The 25817-nt window shown below is 34.6% G+C and overlaps 1 protein-coding gene across 1 annotated transcript in view; it reads right to left on the bottom strand.

The window, feature by feature from the left end:
• Positions 1 to 25817, bottom strand: part of ABCC8 (ATP binding cassette subfamily C member 8) — a 59432-nt gene that overhangs the window by 467 nt on the left and 33148 nt on the right. Inside the window, 20 exon segments of the mRNA XM_032222394.1 lie at positions 445 to 507; positions 648 to 781; positions 2452 to 2555; positions 3251 to 3359; positions 5718 to 5796; positions 7901 to 8031; positions 8186 to 8306; positions 8629 to 8742; positions 9365 to 9467; positions 11801 to 11893; positions 12249 to 12406; positions 14586 to 14655; positions 16041 to 16207; positions 16727 to 16965; positions 17089 to 17185; positions 18767 to 18892; positions 21586 to 21723; positions 22511 to 22591; positions 23719 to 23803; positions 24748 to 24846. Coding sequence (XP_032078285.1) covers positions 445 to 507; positions 648 to 781; positions 2452 to 2555; positions 3251 to 3359; positions 5718 to 5796; positions 7901 to 8031; positions 8186 to 8306; positions 8629 to 8742; positions 9365 to 9467; positions 11801 to 11893; positions 12249 to 12406; positions 14586 to 14655; positions 16041 to 16207; positions 16727 to 16965; positions 17089 to 17185; positions 18767 to 18892; positions 21586 to 21723; positions 22511 to 22591; positions 23719 to 23803; positions 24748 to 24846 — 2311 coding nt within the window.

The following is a 25817-nucleotide window of genomic DNA, read 5'->3' as shown; positions in this document are numbered from 1 at the left end:
AATTTTTTTTTCACTCTGGTATGCAAGTTGTTATCACTTTATTTTCATCAAACCACATAATATACTCACTTCACAGAGAATCTTACACTAGATTTGTTTTTGAAATCAAAAAGGTAGTCTTGGTTTGTTATTGTTAAAGAACAAGATAATTTTAATCTCTACGGTGTTATGTTAATTCCATTTTCATATTATTAATTTGCTTGTTGACTTTATATTATTTTATTGGTTGCATTGCTGGAAAGATATAAAATTAGTCAGCCATATTCCATTGTTGTGTCCAACAATGGACATTTACAGAGAATTATGGACAATTTGGTTCCTTATTGATGTGCAAATGTGTCTATATAAAGTGCAATAAAAGGGATACTGCGTTTGAAACAGGAAATAAATAGACTCAGAGTTACAAATCGATAACATTTCAGCAGTAAAATATAATATACTTACTGCAATTGTCACTACTGTACGATCAGCAAATGCAGTCATTGCAACCTTCTGAAGAATGTTTTCCTACATAAGTAGATAACATGTTTATATTAATTAATGAAATCCCTTATATACATGGAAACACTGAGCAGTATTTCAGTAATCAGTAAATTATTTTGCCTCCTTATAAAACCATTATGGAACGTTTGAAACCCTGAACTTACAGTTGCCATATCAATAGACGCTGTGGCTTCATCCATGATTAAGATACTTGTTTTCCGTACAAATGCTCTGGCTAAGCAGAACAGCTGTCTTTGCCCTTGGCTGAAATTTTCTCCACCTTCTGTGACTATTGCATCTGATTAAAACAAATATTTAGAAAAGGAAAGTCACAAGGAAAATCATGGATATCTCCCTTATACCAATTCATCACTCTTAAGTCTCGCTTTCTCATACACAAACATTACTTATATTATGCAACCCTGTATTCCTGAATATGTTATTTCCATTTAATTTCCCAATTCATATATTATGTTCCTGTTCCTTATAACCATATACACAATTACACTATTTGTATACTATAGATACAGATCTCTTCGATCAACATGCAAAACCACAACTAACAGACAGATGGCCGGGGACTGATATTACAACGATCAGGTTTGCCTCCTTTGTTTTGTTTTCTCCGTATCCCTGCAAGTTTTTTTTCCCACTTCTGTCTTATGAAAGGAAAAATGAACTCCGAACTTCAGCTGACAGGATAGGCTTGAAATGCAGTTAATAGACATCTTACTTCACTGCTTCTTGAACCCATTGAGGATACTGTCATCCCATTGCATCATGACAAGTGCAATGGATAGAGGATTTCGTGCCCCAGTAACATTTTAATTTAATGGCTGCTATTCTTCAAGGCAGTCTGAAAGCCATTGCAGATATAATTGCTAGGATTCTAAGGAGAAGGTAAGGAGCACCCAGGCTCTGATTTTCAGGCTTGGCTACCTACAAGCTCGCATGATAATTGCCTACAAGCTACCAGCTGCAACTGAATGCATAGATTCTTGGGTATTACACCATTAAATGCTTTTGAGCCCCAGTATTTAGGAAGGGGGAATGGCCTGTTGATGTAATAAATGTGGGACAAGGACTTTTTGATGGCAGCTCTTTGACTATTGTAGAATGTAAGTATCCACTTCTATCCTAGAAGAATGAAATATTTTGAGATATATTAAAGGGGCTGAATATTATATTTTCCTAAAGGAGAAACATGCTCTTGGAAAGCAGCCGCCACCTTTCTTAATAGCTCTAGCAGGACTGGGGCAGCGTATTTACAAAACAAAAGACCTTCAGCTCCAGGGTGATGGAATTAAGACAAGACCCTTCAGGACCTAATAGGATTAGCCCTCTACCATCTAGCAGCAGAGTTCACCACATGTCACAACAAGCCCCTTCACTGCATTACCCAACAAGCTTCAACCAAGCCTGGGACCCAGACAGCCTACAAAGTTAGCAGTGACCCCTACAGCAGCCAGTAGCTTGCACAGGAACAGGAAGCTCAAGGGCAAGGCCCAAGAGAGGGTATAAATAATCCTCACTCTCCATTCCATGTGGTCAGCTTCACCAGGACCATGTGATGGTTCTGCTTCATTAAACCATATTTCCAATCAGCTTCCATATTTCCAGTGTCTTTCTCCCCACTTGAACCAGATGGATATTTCTTACAGCACTATGAAGCTTCTTCCTTTAGGAAACATAGTGCCTCCCCCAAAAGTAAAACTTCAGATAAAACCGAACAATGGTAACATGGCCAGACTTTGAGAATATAGCTTGATCACGTGACTGTATTACTTTGAAATTATGTTTATACATAATTACAACCATAAATACAACCATTTTCTGGAGAAAGACATTTTTAAAGAAAATGAGCAAATTATAAATACAGTTAGCATTTGTAGTCTCTATCTAAAACAGCTAAAATTCAAGTAGAAATGTTTTAAGTGCTGGTTTCTCCACAGTTAACGGAATTATTACCTAGTCCCCCAGGTAAAGCTTTCACCACATGTTTCAGTTGTGCTATTTCCAATGCTTCCCATAAGGTGCTGTCAGTGCATTTCTTTTCTGGATCCAAGTTAAATCTGCAAAAATAAAAATGACTAAAGAGATTCACACTTTTCTGCATTTTTGTTAAACTGTAGAGAACACAATATATTATTACTAGTTATGTGTCTTATTTTAATGCAACGTATGGTCTAGCAAATTGAACATTTTTTAAATGTAGCCATATAACCACCATATACGTAGATACATTCTTCATTTCTTCAGAGGTTGTAGTGGGATAGGATTAACAAAAGCCTACAACATCATCAAATGAAAAAATACATTTATAAAAATGCACAAAAATAAGCACATACCACTGTGTTTATTTTATGGGCTATAAAAACTGCTTCTTTGGATAGGAATTAAGCAAAATGAATATTCATTTGTACTAAAAATTATAAATACGCATTCAGATAAGCAAAAGAAAAATTAAGACTCATATTCTTATAGTAAAATTTAGCAGAACATCATTTAAAATAAATTTCAAGAAGAGGCACATATAGAAAAGTTAAAACACTTTTTTTGAGCAACTTGTGAACTATGGAACTAAGGGTTGGTAGATCACAGTCTCAACCAAAAATGCATCAAAGCATTAAAATTTTCTCCCATTTCCTTCATATTCTTCTTTACCTATTGATATTAATGGAAGAGCAACTTCCATCAGCAATTAATTATGTTTTTGCATATGATTCTTTATCCTAACTGAGACAAATTTGATCATTGGAACAGTTACCTGATTGTGCCACTGAACAAAACGGGGTCTTGAAGAATAATTGACAATCTGGATCTCAGAGTTTGTAAAGGAAGCTTGGCAATGTCTATGCCATCTATAATGATCCTTCCTGTTGTTATTTAAAAAAAAACACGCAAAAGTTAATACTGTTAATCATATTTTCTAATTATATGAGATTATACATATAGTAAATACATGCATATCACAGAACAATAATTTATTCAATTAACATGGAATGCTCTTATAGCTATAATTATTTTGATTATTCTTTATGCCATTGAGAATTATTTGATATACAAGATTGGAAAGTTAGAACATGTTTGTGCCCTATTATCAATTAAAATGAAGAAATGGAAGCATGACATATATTTTATCTAGAGAGCTATAGGTTGCTTAATATAAAGCAATGCATGATCCCGACAAATTAAATGTTTTTAAAACTTCTTAAGTCTCAGAAACAGACAATTCTGATTTGGATCAGTGCAACGAGAAAAGTTTCATTCCAAGTGAATGGTGATTCAAGGTTGTTGCTGTTGTTTTTTTAATCCTGAAAATATTGATGCTTGCATTATTTATGTATAAGCATCTAAAGGATGAAACAAATCAATTTTTTCAGAAAACGAAAACCAAGATTTTCAGGATAGGAACGTGTGCATGAAATGTCAAAGATGGATACAAAGGTGAATGAATGTCATGATGCTAAAATTAGTGGATTAAGTCATAAAAGCAGCACTACAGTATTGATAATCCTGCCCATTAAGAAAGAAGTGAAATCAAGCGGTTGTTCATACACCTGCACATGGAAAGAGCTAAGACCTTTCTGAATTTCTGAAACAGCTGAACAAGTGGGAATGATGCGGTTACTTTGATTTGAGAAAAAATAAAGATCAAAGGCCATGAGACTATCTGCTGTAAACAACTTATTTTAAATGTTTTATACGACCAAGAAAAAATTGCAGATGAATTGCACATCTTTGAAAAAAAGAGCATGAAGTATTAGTGATGGGTCTAATTAGTAATGGCTCAAGTATGATCCTATCAGTGTGATCCTGGCTGCTTTTTCCACCAGCAGTTAAAGGATGGGAATCAGCTAATCTTGATTTGATTTTAACTAACAGGTAAGGCTTAGTAGATAACGCAGAAGGAAAATGGGGAAAACCTGACCTTGAAATCCTGGATTTTAAGGGGAAATGAAGCCAAGTGAAAACAAATACATTGAACATTCAAAAAATACATTTGAATAAACTATGATAAATAGAATTCCATAGCACAGGGGTGTCAAACTCTATTTCACTGAGGGCCACATCAAGGTTGTGTCTGACCTCGGGAGGCTGGGGTGGGTGTGGCCAGCTTGACATTACTCATGTTAGGGGCACCTGTGGTGGCCTGAGTGCTCTACCAATGAAAACCGACTTCCGAGCTCCGTTTTCAGCTGTAACAGCTTCCTGCAACCCTCTGCCAGCAAAAACAGAGCTCAGGAGGGCTGCCTGCGGCACAAGCAGAAATGAAGGAATTCTGTTCTATACATAATTCTTAAAATGTTAATATTAAAGTATATGAAAATAATTTTGAGATTTAGTGAAGAAAAATGGAAATTTCTTCACTTCAGGAAAGTAACTCTAGGGCATAGTATAGAATAGGGGATACTTGGCTTGGAAATAATACTTAAAAAAGAATTTAGAATTTTAATTGATCATATGCTGAACACAATAATGTAATGTGAGTAACGTAACCTACCAGTTACAAAGAAAAATGCAATTTTATTCTGCGTGAATATAAGTAGTTTCCAAACTACAGGAAGATTTCTTTCCACTGTGTTCTGCATTGGTCAGGGCCCCATTTCAAGTTACCAAGTCGTTGAAATACTGCAATCTGAATCAGATATAGAGCAGAATAAAGAGACGGAGGAGGGAACTTTATCTTATGAACAGAGGCTGAGGGATATTTGTTAAACCCTGAAAAAAAGATGATGTGGAGATATGATAGCTCTTTTCAAGAACCTGAAAAGCATGAGTGAGAGTATTTTCTTATCATTTCTGCATGCATGTCAAAGGTAGTGGATCTTACATTCAGGTAGGAAAAATCCTATTTAATGTTAGAAAAGAAGGTGACCTCTTCTTTACTGGATGACTTTAAACAGAGGCTGGACAAGAATTTATCCAATTAGATTGGGTAATCTCTTCCATAACATTATTGCAATGGAAGGGCAGGAATGTTACATGGGCACTTTTAGCAATATACGTATGCTACGTATTAATTAACTTTAGAAATCAAAATTAGATGGTAACCCCTTGCTAATTTTGAGGCTTGAGGGAAGTAAATAGAACAAAATATATTTTATGTCTTCTTGAGATATTGGGGGCGGGGGGGAGAAGAATGGGCAAAAGACAGATGGTCCCTTTGTTATAAAATAAAACCAACAATGTTAAAATAAAACAAAAATGGGAGATGTTTACTTCAGATTTACCTTCAAAGGCATCAACCATTCTAAAAAAGGCTAGAGAAAAGGATGACTTCCCACTGCCTGTTCTGCCACATATCCCAATCTGCAAACAAACAAACAAAATATATCTGAACTAGGAATGATATGGGGTTAATATTAAAAGTACACAGTAGAAACATAGATTGCCAGTGGCAGGTTAGATTCTTGTGAAGATGAGAAGTTACTTTGCACTTGAAAATACTATGTAGAAAGTGCACTTATACATATCATGGATCCTTTTCACATTATTAATTAATATCACTTCAGTCTTTCTCTTTTAATTGCATAATTTCCAGAGACAAAAATTGGGAGATTCTATGCAACATTATCTGTCCATGACTAGAATGATCCCAGTCCTGCTCAAATACAAATTTGGAGAGCTGGTCCAGGAGAGGAAGGGAAAATCTATTGCATGAGGTATCATCCCAAAATGTGATCAGAATATAGTGAAAATTTAAGAACAAAATATAATTGACATATCATATGATTATAAAAAACCTTAATGAATTATTTGAAAGGTTTTTAAAAGGGGAAAGATTGATTTTAACTAATATATTGGAAAAATAAAATCTTGAATGAAAATTTTAAAATGAAAAACAAAGATTTTTCTTAAAACAGTATATATAGTCTTGAGTGCTATATCTTGTGGGACTATAAATCTGTGCATATTTACTGAAAACTAATTATGTAGCTAGGGCTTACATCCAAGTAAGAATACAAAAGATACACAACAGAAAATACATTAGTTAGAACAATATAATCTCAGAATCATTTTTAATAGGAGGAAGGCTATCCTATGTAAGATTCATCAGTTACTTCCATTGTGTTCAGTGGAGTTAATTACCTTCAGATAACTATTCATTGTCATCTATGTAGGATTCCTTTATAATATTATTATAACATTATAATAAGAACCAATTTGATGTTACGCTTAAGGCACCAGGCTAGAAAGTGAGAGACCATGAATTCTAGTTTTGTTTTGAACATGAAGCCAACAGGGTGAGTTTGGGCCACTCACTCTCTCTCAATCCTGAGAAGGAGGCAAGTACTTAAGAATGTTGCCAAGAAAAGTATAGGCACTAATCCAGGCATTTGCCGGGACTCAAAATTAACTCAAGGGACAAAATTCTCTCTTTCTCTCTCTCTCTCTGTCTGTCTCTGTCTCTGTCTCTGTCTCTCTCTCTCTCTCTGTCACTATCTCCCTCCCGCCCCTGTGGGACTTCCAGATCCAGATCCAGGTGCATAGCAGGTACTGGCCATCAACCAGACATTGTGGTAGAAGAAAGCTGTGGTGTTACATGTAGCGGTGCCAAGTGACAGCAACATCAGAATGAAGGAGTATGAGGAGAAGTACAAGGGCCTGAAAGAGGAACTAGAGAGTAAAACCAAAGTGGTCCTAGTAGTAGTAAGAGTACTCAGGGCTGTGGCTCTTAAGCTGGGAGCGTGGCTCCAATAGATCCCGGGAATGACATCCAAGCTCTATCCAGAAGAGTGCAGGGCTAGGAACAGCTAAGGTGTGCCCCGCAACCCTCAAACTCCCAGGTCTCTGGTAAAGAACCCAGACTGAGAAAGAACCACACCACTCATGGATGAGAAAGCATTGTTTTTATATTCACAGCTCTAATCTAAGGAATATGTTGTTTCTGGAATAATTGCCTGTTTTTGTCTGCCGGATGTAGTTTTATTTAAGTTAAGTTTAATTATTATATGGCTAATGTACAACAGGGGTGTCAAACTCAAGGCCCGGGAGCCGGCTCATAGAGTGCTTAGATGTGGCCCATGGGGCCACCCTGGAAACAGCAAAGGATGGGCCCGCAGTGCCTCTGCCTACGAAAATGGAGCTCAGGAGGGGGGGAGGTCTCTGGTAGAAGCCCACCACAGTCAATAATAGAGCTGAGGAGAACTGCGCTCCCCCCCCCACAAACTCTGTTTTCTCTGGCAGAGGGTTGCAGGAGGCCATCACAGCTGAAAATGGAGTTCAGGAGCCCATTTTCACTGGCAGAGTGCGTGGGCTGCCACAGGCGCCTCTGACACAAGTGACATCAGGCTGGCCACACCTACCCTGCCCATGCTCACCCTGGCCCCCTGAAGTCAAGCACAACCCTGATGCAGCCCTCAATGAAATTGAGTTTGACACCCCTGGTGTACAAGATAAATATTTAGATTACCTTTTGTCCTGGAGAGATATGGGCATTGACATGTTTTAGCACAGGCTTCAGAGTACTGTCATAGCGGACACTTAAATTCTGTATTTGAATCTCCCCCTGATCAGGCCAGTTCTGAGGAATCTGCGCCGGAGCTAAATTTAAAAAAAAAAGTACACATCTGTTTGCTTGTGTATATGTACAATATATTGGAATCATTGGAAGCAAATATGATTTTTTAAAAGAATCCAGCACTTCATTAAATATAGAACTAAACAGGTTCTTCTGTAAGTCATCCAACATACTCACAAAGCAGCCCTTCATAATTTTCAGCCTCCGTTTTTATAAGACCATTGAGTCTTTTCACAGCTCCCAGCTGAAGCTCCATATCAGCCAGGTTGCGAACCATCCAATTTAGGTAATTAGACACCTAAAATCAATACCTAAGTAAGATTAGTATTTATAATGCGCATGTAAAATAGGAGATGCTTTGAAGACTATCCACCCCAATTATCTGTTCCCAAAAGAAAAGGAGGATTATACTTATGCAAAAATCTGAATATTTTGTAATTTTTCCATACAAATCTATAGCAATAAGGCTGTTCATATGAATAAAATTATTGGAAATGTATATCAGCGTTGTTGACCAAATCAATTTACTCAAGTTAATTCAGCACATGCTGTACATTTGGGAGAAAATACACATTGTATCACTTTGAATGGAAAGAACATCTTTTGTTTAACTCACTTACCATTAGAGCATAGGTTAATCCTAAACCTACAAGTCCTGAAGAGAGATTATTCTCTTCAAAACTGGTAATGGATGTAACAGCTGCAATAAGCACCACACATGCTCCAATATATTCCTAAAGATAAAAGAAATGACCTTTAGACTTTGAATTAAAGACTGAATGAAAGAAGTTTGTCAAAACCAATTTCTACCAAAGTCTTATTAAACAAATATACCATTTTAGGAATAGAGGATGATATAAAACTCTATATTGATATTACACTGTTCAAAAATAGGCAGAAAGAACCAAAAGGATGTCTATTTTCTGATTAAATACGCAAAACAATATTAGTAAACATTTTCCATTGAGTTGAGAATTAAATGAATAGCAGTAGCAATAGCACTTACTCTTTATACTGCACTCTAACCATTGAACCACCATGGCTCTTAAGAATTTAAGAATAAAGTTAATATGTGTAAACATATTTTTTTCATAGGAAGAGTTTAATCTTGTCAGAGTTTTCTTTGTTTAATTTAATAAATTCAATCAGCTAAGAATTTCCTGGATACAAAAACAATAATGAAATAAACTTTAGCTTCTGAATACTGGTGGGCGCTATTGCTAAAACATGGGCATCCCTTTTAAAATCAATTGGCAATCCTAAATAAGATCATAAGAATGATCAATTTTGTGTAAAAAAAGAAAAGATTTGGGCAGGGGGCATTTTTATATCTTTACACAAGCATAAGGTACTTGCCATGCGAACTTCCAGCCAACGATTGGCAGCTGTAAGGAAAAGGGAAGCGATGTTGTTAGAATCCGTATATTCAAGAAGCTTCTGTTTAAACCGGGATTCATACCTTTATATACATACAAAAAAGACAGATGAACACAGTGGTTATTATAACAATTGTGGTATTTTAACTCTCTTGTGTTAAAAGTATTCAATCCTGAAAATAGGACACACTGGACAAAATAATTATTTGTTTCATATTTTTCTTCTACTCTCTATTCATTTCATCATAAATCATTCATTGCTGATTTTATGCAGCACCTACTGATACACTACATTTATATGGAGAGGAAAGGAAAGAGGTTAGGGGTTTGATAATAGCATGCAGAGTTAGTGAATTATTAGCCTATATTTGAAAACTCTGCAGCTATCAAAATCTGAAACTGTTAGCATGAGGTTAAATAAAGCAAAGAGGTGCTAACTAGCTTTTTAACTTATTTTTTTACTACTGAACTAATTTTAGAAACTCAAGATCTGAGTTCTTTGCTTAGTGATTAGAATCCAAACTTCAAATGTCACTTCTGCAGCACATAAGGCAGCTGAAAAGAGTGTCTAAATATAGATACTGAGTCCCCCACAGAGGTTTGATGGTAAATAAAATACAGGAACTGATAAAGGTCTAGTTCAAATTTGGGTTAGAGATGTATTAGCTAGTTTGAATTCAATTTACAAGAGTTTGCCTTGCCAGCTATTATTTTAGGTAAAATCTGAAATCTGGAGCAAACATTTTAACCCAATGATAGCGTAAGGGAAGTAGCACGAGGGAAATGACTTGTTCCAGCAAAGCTACATACAAAATTTCATTATTGGTTAGGGAATTTTTATCTTCTTCCTATAAGGGGAAAACTAGAAATTAAAAAGAGCAAGTAATCAACTTTAAAAATATAATGAAACAGTAGGTCTAATTTGCTTGTCAACATACAAATGTGAAAAAAATAGCTCATTAGCGGGAAAATAACTAATTAGTAGGAAAAAATTTCCAACAGCCTAACAAATGTGTCATAATTATAGTAATTAAAACATATTTTGTTGCTACTCAGGGAGTTCATAAAACTGAAAATAGTTTGCAGGCTATGGTGACTCAGTGCACATCAGCATAATTACTGATGCTACATGCAGGATGTAGGATGCTACACTTTTGGAAACTGGAATTTTCTATTGGAGGCATATTGTGTTGTTTCTGATCCTCCCCACACTCCAGTTCACAGACATGTACTGGTTCACAGCCCATTGGGAACTGGGCCAAGTAAGCAGTGGGTGAGCACGTGAAGCTCCATTTGCACATGGGATTAGTTTGGTGTGCAAAAACATCTCCTCCCTCTCCCACCTACTGCCACCACCGGTGCTGGTCTGTGGAGTCAGAAAGGTTGAGGACTACTGCTCCAGTTCCTAAATTTTAGGATTAATTTTAAATTGAAGTATACAACATACATTTCACAATACATTCGATTGCATCATCTATGCAATTTAATGTGAATGAAAATATTAATGACTCAATATAGAGGAAAAGAAAATGTTCTCTCAGGTTAATGAAACACAGGGAGTTCCAGAAAGAAGATGCTAAATATCTAACTAGATAGAAGCAACTGATGTTTTTCCTTAACTCTATTCTTGTGTCCCTAAAATCATTGTGTTCACATGGTAACCAAAATTGAGAGTAGCAACTCCATTGCTAAGTGGACGAACTTGTGACTTGCAGTGTATTTATGACATCACTTCCCATCCAGCCATTAAGTGAACCACTTAAGCAAAACAGCATTTACTGCAAAATGAAATTTTACTTCTATATTCTCAATTAACTCTGCTTGTCACAAGCTAGTTTTAAAAGTATACAATGATGATTATGTGACTCTGGGACATTGCAATGGTTATAAATGTATGCCAGTTGTGAAGGACCCAAAGGGTGACCATAGTATGGTTGGAAATGTGAGGGCTGGTTGCAAGGCTATTTTTTAAAATACCATTTTAAGCCTGAGTAGTCATCAAAGAAATCAGTTGGTAAGCAAGGGCTAACTGTATTAGAAACTGTGTGTCATGCTAAATTATCTGCAATTCATAATTCAAGTTTTGGCTTTTAAAATGTAATGGAATTGTACTTTAATAAAAAAGGAGAAAGTTTTTTTTATCTGAGAGAATTATTCAAAGATAATACTTTGTTCTACATGCCAAAAGATTAACCTCTCAGCAAGTTTGACAATATCCTTATGTAATTAAATATTACATAAAGTTTTAGGTTAACTGATGAATTAATGGCTTAAATCCAGCAGGAGCTTAATCTTGCATTATTACTTACATTGCTTCAGGCAATTGGTTCTATGATGACAAGAATTTATGTCAGTCATTAAAATCTGGGCACAACCAGTGTATTTCTTGCAATATTAGAAGAATGCAGAAAAATACCTGAATGCTCGTATAGTTGTTAGTCCTTCCACTGTCTCTGAAAAGTGAGAAAGTAATGGAAGCTGTGTACTGTCATCCAACTGCTGCAGATCCCTAAAGAAAGCACAAATTAATTTGTGAGACATATGTGAGAACATCCATTTTCCCCTGTAATACTTGAAATTCAGAAGCACTTCACTCTATTTAGCAAGCAGATATAAAATATACCTGCAGTAACTCGGTCACCCAGAAATGTAATTTTACAATGAGACCCTTTTAAAATTGTAAAAATAAGATATAGGGTCCCAAGAGGGTATTATTCTGAACTGAATATTAATGAGATCAAAAGTGATTAGTTGTGACTTTTTTTTCATTTGGGTTTCCAGAAGGATTCACAAAGACACACTTAATAGCTTCATATAAAGGCACCCAGTTTTTTCCATACAGTAATATATTTTGGAATTCTTACCTTGATGCTACTCTAAAATATTTCTGGATGAAATAACACATGATGGCAAGAGGTACGAGAGCTATCACAAACATAGGTGTTACATATGAAATCACTGCAAGAGCTGATAAACATAGCAAGGTAGAACGACTCAGGCACTCCAGGGTGGCAGGGATATGCTAAATAGACAGGCACACACAAAAAAGAAAAAAAATGTTACCTGTGATGTGCTTGAATTAAATCTTTGAAATCAGCAGTGCTATTTGATCTTCTCTAGTTCAAAAGGAATTAACAAACACTTTGAATATTTGACTTTAGGTCTTTCACCAAAATACATTCTATTGAAATCTTTTGCCTGGTGGGTTGCAGTAGATTTTGGAAATAAATGAATCTGGTGCAAAAAGGCAAGATTTCACCTGATGTATTAAGTGGGTTATAATGGGTGCTAAGGATCTGGTGCAGAACTCTGGAAGAAGTCAGATGACAAATAAGAGCAAGGAAAAGATGAAATGGCCACCTGTTAGACAGCTTACAATTAGGAAGGAAATCAGAACTGAAGGCTTCTAGGGAGGAGATGGATTACCCCAAAGAGTAGAGAGGCAATACATGGAACTTAGATAAATTAGGTGTGGAGCTATGGGTACACCCAGAGACACGGGGATACACACACCTGCAGAAGTAGGAGATGAGCAGAAGAATCTGAACCTTGGAGACATGGCAAAGAAAAAGTGGGGAAAAGGGGAGGTTAAGCTAGCTAGAAAGAAGTAGTGTAAAAGATAAATTTAATGTATTACATTTTTTTAATTTAGTTAAATTTAAAGTTAAAATTAATTTACATTTAAAGATATTAAAGGCCAAAGATTTAAGGTTATGGAAGAAAGATGACTACTAAAATCACAAGGCTTCTCCCCTTCAGCCTTTGCCCTCCTGAGATTCTATTCTGTAGCTAACAAGAGAGAGGGACAAAGGATTCAGAAATATCCCCAGGCAGCTCAGCCAAGGGAGGGTGGGTGAGGGAGAGAGAGAGATGGAGAGTAGGCAGTGTCATCAGTGAATTGGCTGGGAGAGTTTTACAGCTAGAAGAGATGAAAAGAGAAGTGGATTGGAGACTAATCCAGGAGGAGGGATCAAACAGTTAGGGGGCAGGGGCGGGGGAGTGCACACACACACTACCACAGCTATTTGAGTTTATATGCAGAAACAGCTTTTTGCCAAGGGAATGGTAAAAATGATTTAAGTACTGTATATGTTGTGCATTATGTGTTATTACATCTGCATTATGTACTGCAGCTTTCAGGAGATGGTTCATCTGTTTATATATTAAACTACTAGCACTACCGAGCAAGCGTTGCGGGATGCAGCAAGATTGATCCTGTTCTCTTTTCATAAGCAGAGATTAGATATTTTTCTCAGTGGATTTCAGAGGATGGAAACCACTGCATAGACCTCCTACCATGCTGGCTCAAGATATGGTAACAAAAGGCAAAAGTGAAGGATAGGAAGTCTGCTTGGGAAATATTTGAGGAGACAGCTCCTTTAACTCAATACCAGTTATTCATTAAAACAGAAGCTGCACATAAGTAATGTCTGATAAGTTGAATTAAAGTTTAAACTGCCATGACCCTATTGCAGAATAAACATACTCTGTTTAAGAGTCAGGCTATAAGAAGATAATCTAGGGATGAAGCAATTTTATTGGTCAATATTCAAAAGTCCTCCTCCAATAGCAGAGAGACTGCTTTGGAGTCAGAAGACAAATGGGTTATCAATGACAGCAAAAAACCCGGAAATGCTAAAATGAGATGCAAAAAGGCAATCTTTGATCCACTGCATTCAATATATATTCATTTGTCATAGAAATCAAAGGAAAATCTCTTGGCAGTCCCTGGAATGCCTGAGGGCATAAAAACTACTGTGCAGTGTAACCAATGGCAAGTCAACCACAAACTCTGTGCTTATCCTATCTTTAACCAGCTAAAAGATTTGGAAGCAGTGAAGGAGTTGTCATTTTATTTACGTCTGTGACCTCACTTAGGAATGTTCTGCACTATTTACAACAACCTCTAAACATGTTTACTTAGAAATAAGATCCACGGCATTCAGTAGGATTGATTTCTGAATAGTATGATACTGTTGGGTTTTCATTTTAAGAATAAAAAATGAAGATATCCTCATGTAAATGTTATATATCCATGTTTTGACAGTGACATGATAGTATATATGTGATATTACTTCACATGAATGTTATTTGTATGGTCCTAATATGATCTGAATGTGGCATTCATTCTAATTATTGCTGGGGTTTTGTTTTTTGTATTGAAATTCAGTACAGTACAAAATCCATTGTCTCTTAAGTACCTGATCAATAGTGTTACAATCTGCTGAAAATCTGTTCAAAATACTTCCCAGCGGTGTTGTTTCAAAAAATCTGTAATAGATAATAAAAGCAGAATTTGATATTAAGATTAAAAACTGATTTGTACATATTTCAGACTAGGCCTTTTAAAATTATTTTATTTAGCAATTGTTAATGAAAAAAATACCCAATATTCAATAAATTTTACAGAATTCCAAATAATTATATTATTCTAATATTCCTACATTTTGCAAATACAAATCGTTGCTAGACCAAGGAAATGATTAGTAAACAGTTTGCATTAAGGAAAGAAACAACAATAAAAATTAACATTGGAGATTAAGTAAAATAAAGGAATAAAAGCATGATATTTGCTTTTAATTAAATAACGATTCCAAGAAGCAGTCTGAATGTTCAAAATAATTTAAATTGTTTAGAGACTGGATTATTTTATCTTTAAATTCTCATTTATATCAAACAGGAAAACAATTTAACAAGCCAGAGAGAAGGCATTCTGTTTTAGAATTCTTCTCAATGACGTTACAGGTACTCAGACCTCGACTGCAGTAATCTCCCTATTAGATAATAGCAAAGGTTACAGAAAATTCAAATTCTTTGCAGCGAAATAGGAGTTACATGACCAAATTCCAGTTACCCTTCTGTCATGCTAACTTTCAATGGAGTTCAATGGATCAGGTCATTCAAGCTTCTAAGACCATAAATTCTGTAAGGACATGGCAATATACTTCTTTTCAGTGCTTACATTATGATGGTATAACCAGCATAAATGGACTATCCAATAATGGAATTTCATGACATACCATATTATACAGTAAAAATATAGGATTTGGAATATATTTCTAATTTTAACATTCACAAAAACTACTTTATTGCCACGTTATGTTTCTTCTTGAACATGCACACACACACATACACACATACACACACACATACACACACAAATATATAATATACTGGTGAAAAGAAACCATCTCTTTTAAATTTTATTTATTAAACTTGCTTCCAATCTCCATATATACAATTGGCTCTCCAGTGGTTTCTATTTAATTCCATGAAGAAAAATATTAAAAGAGAAAGGAATAGACTAAGAATTGCAAAACATATTGAGCTGGATTAAAATTACAGATGATTTGATTATGTTGATTACATTAACTTGATTAAAGTAAGATTATATTAGATTAAGTGGTAAATAAGGGACATATAAACAGAGTGAATTAAATTATGACATCATTAGTGACAAGGACTCCCCATGTCATCATTTGTTTAATAAAATGAGCCCATTGAGACAGAAAAATGTATACTTTCCTAATACAATTCTACAGGTTGCACAAAGAATGAAATTAAATTTACATAATTGAACATCATGGGTTATTTAAAGATTGCACATAACTTTATTAAGATAATGTTTTGTTTTCTTGTTTCATATAATACAATACCTCATTGGGGCCAGAATAATTTTATTCAGCAGACTGCAGTGAAGCTTCTTGGCAACTTTTAAACCAGTCCATTCTACTGCTATGGATGTTACAAGGCATAATATAATCCCAACACAACAAAGAATGCTGAAGATTTTTGAATAGGAAGAATGGCTAAATTTGGATTCCTTAAAAAAAGGAGGAAAAAAAAGACAATTGCAAAACTGTAGTTATTCTGTGACAGGTTTATTTTAATATGGTCAGACCAAGATAATTATTTCCAGCCAAGTTCATCTTTTCTTGACTTTGGAACTCAATTTTCAAAAAGCACTGGATATGGCCTGAGATTAAAAATATGTTTTATCATTCTTAATAAAATGGGAAAAGATAAAGTTTTCTTCATAGCCAGTTTTAAGACCTTATGACTTCACCGATATCTCCATACTTTCTTGGCAACTATAGCCAGATGGTTTTGGATTGTCATCATTTTTTTTCTTTCCAGTCCAGCCAACAATTGTGGTATTTTGTAAATAATCCACCCTCCAAGTATTAACCAGGTTTAGCTTGATCACCAAGATATACCAGACTAAGTACCAGACTAAGTGTATCTAAGTGTGGAACAGAGGGAGGGAACTCATCTTGATGAAGTCATGCTATAAAAGATGATGGAAAGAACAAAAATGGAAAGGTGAGTTTTGAACAAATACCTGACAAAAAGAGCAGTTTTTCCCTGTCTCAGAAGAAATAGCATCAGATGTCCACAAGGCTAGCCAATAGTCAATGGACACCATGACTGAATGTTTTAGCAGTTGAGAAAAGATCAACAGAGGCAAGAAGAGAAGGCCTGCTGAGCTGAGATACTTTCCACATGCTTGCCACGACATTTCTGTTCTTCGATGAAGGATAGAAGACAAGTTGTCATCATCATCACTTTCAGGCATCTCTTCTATAAATTGACAGGAAGAGAACTAATGAGCTGTAAGAAAATTTCCTTATTGCCTATTATCTAAACACTGATAAACAGTAACGGATGTTAATGAAAATAAATCTTTTTGTAAAACTAATTTACCATCCTCCTCTTCTTCATCTTGGAGAAGGACTTCTTGAGAATGCACTGTATTTTTAATATTCTTATCTAATACAGTTTTTCTTTCCATCAGAGTCTCCTAAAAGGTAGGGAAAAGAAGATAATTTGAGTACCACCATTATTTTTAATATATTTCAAAATTGTTTGGATATTAAAAATTAAATGAGACAAATAAATTTGAAGTGATGAATTTTTAATTCCATTAAGGGACTCCCAGGACATAAATTGCATATGTCATTTGAGGTTAATGAAGATATAATGTTATGGTCTTATAATGGCTCAGCCATCAACATGGATTAAGAAATCAAACTATTGTATGAGTTTCAGAAACTGGATTGGAATATCATTACTCTTATGTTACCAAGTTTAAAGATAATGGACAGGGTTGAACTTGTAAGACATAAGTTGCATTTGGAAACTCATGTAAACTGAACCATTCCAATCTTCTGAACTTTACTTTATAAATGAATCACAATTTTGTATACTGTGTTGCAAGGGAAAAGATTCACACTAGAAGCATTTCAGAAGCACCCTAAGTGGAACTGGGAAGAAGCAACACAGTAGATTCATCATGACATCTAACGTTCAAAGTGTATTTTTTCATTGTTGTTATTGTATCCACTGTGGTTCAAGAATGCAAAAACAAACAAACAAAAAAAAAAACACCCCTCCATTGAAATTAAAAAAAAATTCACTGTCTCTAAGCCTAGAATTCCTTTGGTCTATAAGACTGTGAATCCAGCAGAACCCGATCATAAAATATTGGGATTTTCCATCAAGTTATGTGTAGTGGTTGACATTGTTGGTAGCAACTTTTCACTGTCAAAGATTTCTGGACTGATGGAAAACAGTCACTGCATTGCAGCTGCAAAGAGGCCATCTTCAAAAATTGTAATCGCTTTCAGCAATCTTGTTCAAAAAGTTATGATTGCATCGTTAAAATGCAAAGGTCCAATTTTCATTTTAATTATGCACTTCACTGACATTTTTTTAGTATTCACATGACAGAATTTTCCAACAGAAATGTTAGCTTGTTGAAATGCATGAATGTAGGAAGGTAGTAATAATTGGGGAAAAAATTTGGATCTTTTTAAAAAAAAATATAGTATTTCTGACTAGGATTAAGTTTCATTTTTAAAAATAACCATTAAAATATCACCAAAACTGAAACTTGATGGCCATCATTCTTTACATGGAGTTTTTATTATTATTATAAACCATTTTGTTATGTAAGAATATCCTTTGAGTAACTTTGCTTTTGTCAAGAAGAATATTTTTTCCTTTTAACTTTTAAAACTATTAATGTTTAATTCACATATGATATCTTTCTTGAACTGGTACATTTTAAATGTTTTATGTTTCAATTCTCAGAATTCTCAGCCAGCATGGTAGTTGCCTAATGAGAATGGAAACTCTATGCATTTTTAATCATGTGTACATTATTCTTCAGAACAATATTTTCTGAAGATAATTTAGAGCACACTAAAATAACCATTTAAATTAATGGCATTAATAAATTTCATTTTTTAAATAGTAACTGCATAAAATCTTCCAAAGCAACATACCTGTTTAAAATATTAATATCTATTTATGTTAAAATGCCAGGGTAAACATTTTTGCTGATCACTACCGAGATTAAGAAAAACAAAACAGAACAGACCTTTTCTAGTTCTTGGTCCTGGCGATTCATTAATGTTTTCCAATGTTCGAAGAGCTCTGAGTCAGTTTTCTGGATATCCTTCAGAGTGCCTTCTCGCTGAATGATACCATCCTTCATTGCAATAATCTGGAAAAACCAATATTTTATTCATCACAAAAATGTTTTCTTTTTACATCATCCATTAATAACTGCTTTTGTTATGTGGGTATTTAATTAAAATTTGATTCTTCCAGAAGAAGTAGGATTAGAAAGATGACATTCTGTATGCTTAGTTCAACTATATCAAGTCTTTCCCAATTTGACAAAATTAGAGTTCAAACTCTCATAAATTCCTACCAATTACAGTAACCCTCTGCAGCTGAAAAAAAAATCAAGACAAAAACTATACTAATTGCTATCCTAATCAGGATAAGTATTTTTTTTTAAAGATTGCACCTATTTAAAATGGGTATTCTTAAAAAAAATTGGGGAAATTTCTCAAGAGAAAACAAAGGATTATTGCATCTTGATCAGACTATGATGAAACTGCTGTATTATAAGGTAACGTAGCAACACAAGCAGCTTGTACTCCTAAGGTAAGGCAAATATTGATTATGTGTATAACTTTTAAGTCAACTCCGGCCATCTGATTCATACATACAAGTATATTTAACACTTGTAGTTTGGAATACACATATGGATTTTAGAAAACATTAATATAACCCGAAGCATTTTACAACATTCTTCCTCTTGCTTTTCCTTTCCATTAGATACTTAGCAGGGCAACTGAGTTGAACCATAAATCATGGTAAGAAGTTTTACAATTGTTTGTGTTCAGATATCAAAAATGCATTACAAGTGGAAGCTTAAGTGCTTTAATATGTTGTCTATGATCGTAATAAAGATTTGATTTGATAAGTGGTTTAACTACAGAAAGAAATAGAAAAGACCAATGGGGTTGTAGGTCTTGCAAATGATGCACCTTGCAATACAAGCTCTGGCTATTTTGGATATGTATATAATTTGGGATATGTCTACAATATTATGAGGCCTGCACCACAATTCTGCAATACTGCTGGCATTGTTCTGATCCTCCTTGCTACTGTGGTAACTATTGGAAAGGATTTTTTGCTTTTAGCAAAATTAATTGGATTTGGGGAGATTGCAGTGGCTCACAACTAAGAGTTTGTGACTATTTTCATATAATTCCTCTTCAATCAATTGAATTGTTTACTAAAACCAAAATTTCTCCAAGGTCTGTGGTCAGTCTTTTCTCTTCAAAGACTTTAGGCTGCCTCTCTCAAATTTCCCAAAGAATGTCAGATTAGTTATAATTTGAACTGCTTCCCTTTTTGAACATTTATCAGGATTCTTTAAAATTAGGCCATTTGATAAAATGCTGAATTCCTTTCCTCCAACAATGTTTTATGGATAGGACCCAAATGCCAATAGTTCAATATTATTAGTGGAATTACTCCATCATTTACATACTACTTGTTCCTACTTAGTGCAAGAGAGTAAGCTCAGAAAGACTGAACAATACAACGCTATTTACTGAGTGGGATTAGATTTTACTGTTTGCACCACTCATTGCACTGTTTAAATTACTAGCAAATTCATAAATGAAAAGAAGAGAGATTGAAGCACATTTCAGAAATCAAATAAATTGCTAGGTTTTGCTGAAGTAAAACTTATTTACTTATTTATTACAAAGAACAAGAAACAAATTTGAAGGCCCAAGATTTAAATTAAATAAATTGCCCAGGTTTTAATCTGTCCGAGGTCCTGTCCATACATCTAAAAGTGAAAGTGAGCAAGAGAGTTGGTGAACAAGACAGACAAGGTGATCTCAGGAAGGCATCCTAACTTTGTATCTCTTTCCCCACTAAGGTCTTAGTATTTAACAGTTTTAATGGAGCCTTTCTGAAATACATTGTAATTAAATGATGCTCCCATTTATTTTAATTATGCTTTGCACAGTTTGAGGCTGAGATAACTAGTAACAACAATGGCACCTAGACTTATTTACCACCCATAATGCTTTACTCTCTGGGCGGTTTACAATGCAATATATTGCCCCCAACAATCTGGGTCCTTGGTTATTGACTTTGGAAGGATGGAAAGCTGAATCAATCTTGAGCCTGTTAAGACAGTACTCTAGGATGTGGGCAGAGTTTGCCTGCAATACTTTAACCACTGTGCCACCAGGGCTCTTTATAAATAATTATGAACTTAGTTTTTTTTATTATACATTTTATCTCTTATTATCACCATAACAAAAAGTAGTATCCTAAAAGTTAGACTATAAATAGATATAAATTTCCAAAACTAATTTAAATGTAGTGGAAGAGATAGGGAAATGAAAACCTAGTCCTTTCCAAATCATACATCACTGTTTAATGCAAATAAATGTGGTCCTAAACATGCAAATATGCAAATGAGACATGCATTTTGCTGGTTCTAATTGGTTGCATTATTTAACAGAGATTAATAAATAAAGCATGAATTGCCCTGAGAGTCTTACAATGTTATCTTGGGTAGGGTTACTGTAACAATTCCAAGTTATGAAGCAAATATCTACCAGGGCTGCAATGATATGACAATCATCACTATGGGCAGGTGGAGGCATAAAAACCAAGCTTAAACACACTTATGTAGCAGGGACACAATTTACCTGAGTTCATTGCCTTCACCACCTCCCCCAAACCAGAACAGTTTAAAAGTACTTAATAGTACGTTTACAATTTAAAAGTACTTGCTGAATCGCACCTACACACCATTTTGAATATTTATGAACATAATATTAAGATTAACAAATCAGTATAAAGAAGCTTCATTACCCAGTCAGCATGGGGCAAATACTGTAGTTTGTGGGTAACCAAAACAATTGTTCTTTTGTCTGCTCTTAGCAAATTCAGAATTCCTTCTTGCATGAGATGATCACTCAAGTGGATATCTAATGCTGAAAATGGATCATCCTAAAAAAAAATAGATGTTAACCAACTAAAGATATTCAGTACTACTGCACTATAATAGTTCTGTTTTTAAAATATTTTAAGAGAGTTAGTGCCCTGCTCAAGATGGGTTGTGCTGGAATATAAGCCCTGGAACTAACCAATTTACAAAAACTAGATACGGTAAGAGAGAAAGAAGAGAATTCAAGCTACAATTCTCATTTTTCCAGCCCAAGGGAAAGGAGTTTGCCAATTTTGGCAACATATTATCCTTCTCTCGGATGGGTTTGACTATGCCATTATTGCCTTTGGAGAAAGGGCTCTGTCATTATTGGGCTGTGTAAGTGTAAACATTATCACTAAGGGTTCAGAAGCAGTGAGCTAAGACTTTGAGCTGCAAAAGTCAGATTATAAAACTGGGGTCGCTGGAATGTTAAGAAAGCCCACACGAGACTAAGAGAACAAATAGCAATGGAAAATTATTTATAGAATTCAGATGTGTCAGATGTTGGGAACCAGTATCATACTGGAGAAAATATTCTATTGACATTGTGGATCTAGAGTACTGTATTTTTCGGAATATAAGATGCACCCTTTTCCCTCAAAAAAGGGGCTACAAATCTGGGTGCATCTTATACACTGAATAAAGCATTTTTTGCCTCCTGAAATCCTGCCCCCTTCACCAAAATGGTCGTCCAGGGCATGGATAGCCTCTAGGAAGCTTTTAGAGAGCTCCTGGGAGCTGGGGAGGGCAGAAATGAACAGAAAACCTTTTCGGTTTTGATGGTAGAATCAATAACAGTAAACCTACCAGAAATACCACATTTGTCTGTTGGTAAAGAGCTCTTGCTACACTGATCCTTTGACGCTGACCTCCAGATAAATTAATACCCTTGGGGAAAAGATAAAATAATTCAATTAGAAACCTATGCAATTTTGAGACATTATTATTTAAACTATGCTTTTCCAAACATGACTTTTCATGGTATGCTTAAAAGGTAAAGCAGTCAAAAGTATAAAAAATTATTAGTCAAGATAGTCAGAATTTTCATACTCATCCTAAAAAACACCCTAATTATATCTGAATAGTGTATATATTATTTCTAAAATACAAAGTGCTTCATCGTTCAATTATTCATCCTATTAGCAGCTCCTGCAGTGAATAGTAATTATTTCAAAGATACAGCTGGAAAAGTAAGACTGAAGTAACAACTTAGTAAGGATTCGTGTGTTCATGATTTAGTAAAAATTATATAAATCAATATATGTTAAAATGCAATGTTCATATAGATGTCTTTTGCCAGTGCGATGAATTAACATTGGCAAATGCATGGACGCTGCAAAGGAGTATATCAATGGCAAACCTCTACAGCATAGCTCAGCCTCAATGTCTTCCATTGTTCTTTGGACATTCTCTAGCATTCTAATATTTTTCTTTACTATTACTATTTAATATTGTGTTTTAGCCATTATATGTTATTAATACTCTAATGTCCATGAAAGAACATCAACTACAAGGCTAGATCTACTGAAGCAATGAATAAAATGTCTAGATAAATAATGAATAACAAATCTAGATTATTGCTATTAGATGACCCCAAACTATTTGACTATCTGGAGCTCCTAGATTATGAGATAATTTTCATTATTTCAACCTTCAGTCAGTAAGGAAATATATTCCATGTTTATTAACAAGTGCCTTTCTACTTCTTACTTTAATTGGACTATTCTAACATGACTTTCATAAATATTTTCTAGATAATGAAAAATAACGTTTTGTTTAATAAATATACTTTCCCAATACAGTATTTCAGTCAGTGCCAGGAACACTAGATATATTGAGGTATGGCAGATAGAAGAAAAGCTGTAATGCCATGTATTAAGTATAACACTTTCATCCTAAGGATCTGAAACTCAGTTTGCTGTACAAAGCCATTTTCTCAAACACCAGTTATACATTTAAGACCATGTGATAACATTTGGGTGCTTAATGTTTTCTAATTATACATAGCTACTAACCCTTTCTCCAATCTGTGTTTGGTCTCCATGAGGTAGTATGTCAATATCAGGCTGAAGACAGCAAGCATCAATTACTGCTTTATACCTGTGGAAACAAAAAGAGTAATTGTCAATTCATGTGGAAATTGCCTCACCAGCATACTTCATGTCCTTAAAAGCAAGATTAATCAGCTGGAAAAGTCACACATTGGAAAATACATGCTTGCTAGGCACTTATTTTTCCAATGGGAATCCCACCTGTTTCAGGCAAATACATTATGCTCCAACTAATAGCTTACTGTCAAATATTTTGAAGCTAAAAAAAGTATGTCTTGATCCCATATGCCTTGAAGACTATCATCTATAACTGCCTATAGGGGTTTCAGAATTGAAATGATTTAAATCAGATTACTTGCAAATTTAAACTTGTCAACATTACAGGTCAAGAGCATGACATTCATTTATTTGTACTGGGAAGATCTAAAATGTGATGGCAGTGTCTCAAAAATGAACATTAAAAGGGAAAAAAGGGTTTAGGAGAAGATATTGGAGAACTGTGAAAGTTCTATATTTAAACTGTTATTTAATAGTGTTAAGACACTGTCTACTTTGGAATTATTCTTTGAGAAGTCATCTTGCCATGGATCTATCATGATAGTGATTCAACATTATTTATGCAGAATCTTAGAGTGTGACTTGTATTGCCTCATAATATTAATACAAACATAAATAAATGACTTCTTAAATAAGGATGTCAGAAGCAAACGTGCAACAAAAAAATATCTAGTGCTGAAATGTACTCAAATGTTAATTACTTTATAAGTAATTTTCCAGGTTGGAAAAACATTATTTGGGAGACTTTTCAAGAAAAAAGAGATCCCCAATCAATATGGATTGATGCTTTAGAACATTACATAGTTGAAAGTTAACTATCTGATACAACAACTCAACATTTGTTCCTTGTAGCTAGGAAAATAACATTGTCAGCAACAGCAAAAATGTTTACTGACAGGATGATAATGAGTTTTTACTGGCTCTTAAAAACATTACCTTTGTTTATTGAAGGGGCTTTCAAAAGTGATATTTTCTTCCACAGTAGCATTTAACAACCATGGTTTCTGAGAAGCATATGCCACTGGCCCTCTTTTTCTGAAAAAATAAAATAAAATAAGAGAACTCATCCATGTGTTTCTATGTACGATGTCTATTTACTTTCAAAGATACTTCTTTCAAAGACAAGTTAATATTTCCTATTGTTCATTCAAAAAGAGGCATGAGTGATGTGGTGGCCTAGTGGTGAAGATGCTCACCTCCCACTTGGAAGGTTGAGAGTTTAATCTTAGGTAGTGGCAGATATTTCTCTCCTAGAGTGCAAGGAAAAAAATACCGAGAACTCTGTGTGGTGTCAGGAAGGGCCTCCTGCCAATAAACACCTGTCCACCCTGTCATCCTGAGTCTACCCTGAATTAAAGGATTACAGGGTGATAAAAAAGGCGTTCATAAAAGAAGAATATTGTCATTAATTGATAAGTGCATTATCAGTTAAGTTATTCTTTGCAAATTTGTTCGCCTTAACTATGTGCAAAGTTGTAGTGAGATTACTTTGATGTCAATTTAGTTCCCAACAAAGTATTTTGATTATAATAGTAAAATCTTATACAAACTAAACTTAAAGAAAAAAAGAATAGGAAGGAGGAATAGAAAGTGCAAGACAAAACAGAAGAAAGAGAAAAGTATATAATAAACAGAAAAGAAATAAAAGCGTGACTTCGAATCTTCATCACAGCCAATATAAACAAATTTAGTGACTCTTCATCACTTCTAAAGTTGCAAATATTTATGTCTTTATCCCATAACCCATCTCTTATCTACAGTATAAACAAATCCACAAAACATTGTTGTTACTGTTCTGATGTCACCAGAATGTTAACAAAAGATTACCAGAAGTAACAACCTTGATCCATTAAACCAACTTTTATTTCTTTCTTTTACTTTTAATAGTCTTAATCTTTAGTTCATTGAAATATTGACATAGGATTAATATCTCTTCATTTTTCTTTATTCCATCACAGAGACTTCTTCAAGACTTTAATAAGCCATTTTTGTGAACCCAGTAGGAA

The sequence above is a fragment of the Thamnophis elegans genome, chromosome 1, assembly GCF_009769535.1.
Source record: "Thamnophis elegans isolate rThaEle1 chromosome 1, rThaEle1.pri, whole genome shotgun sequence".
NCBI classification, from domain to species: Eukaryota; Metazoa; Chordata; class Lepidosauria; order Squamata; family Colubridae; genus Thamnophis; species Thamnophis elegans.
This window is presented reverse-complemented; position numbering and strand designations above follow the sequence as displayed.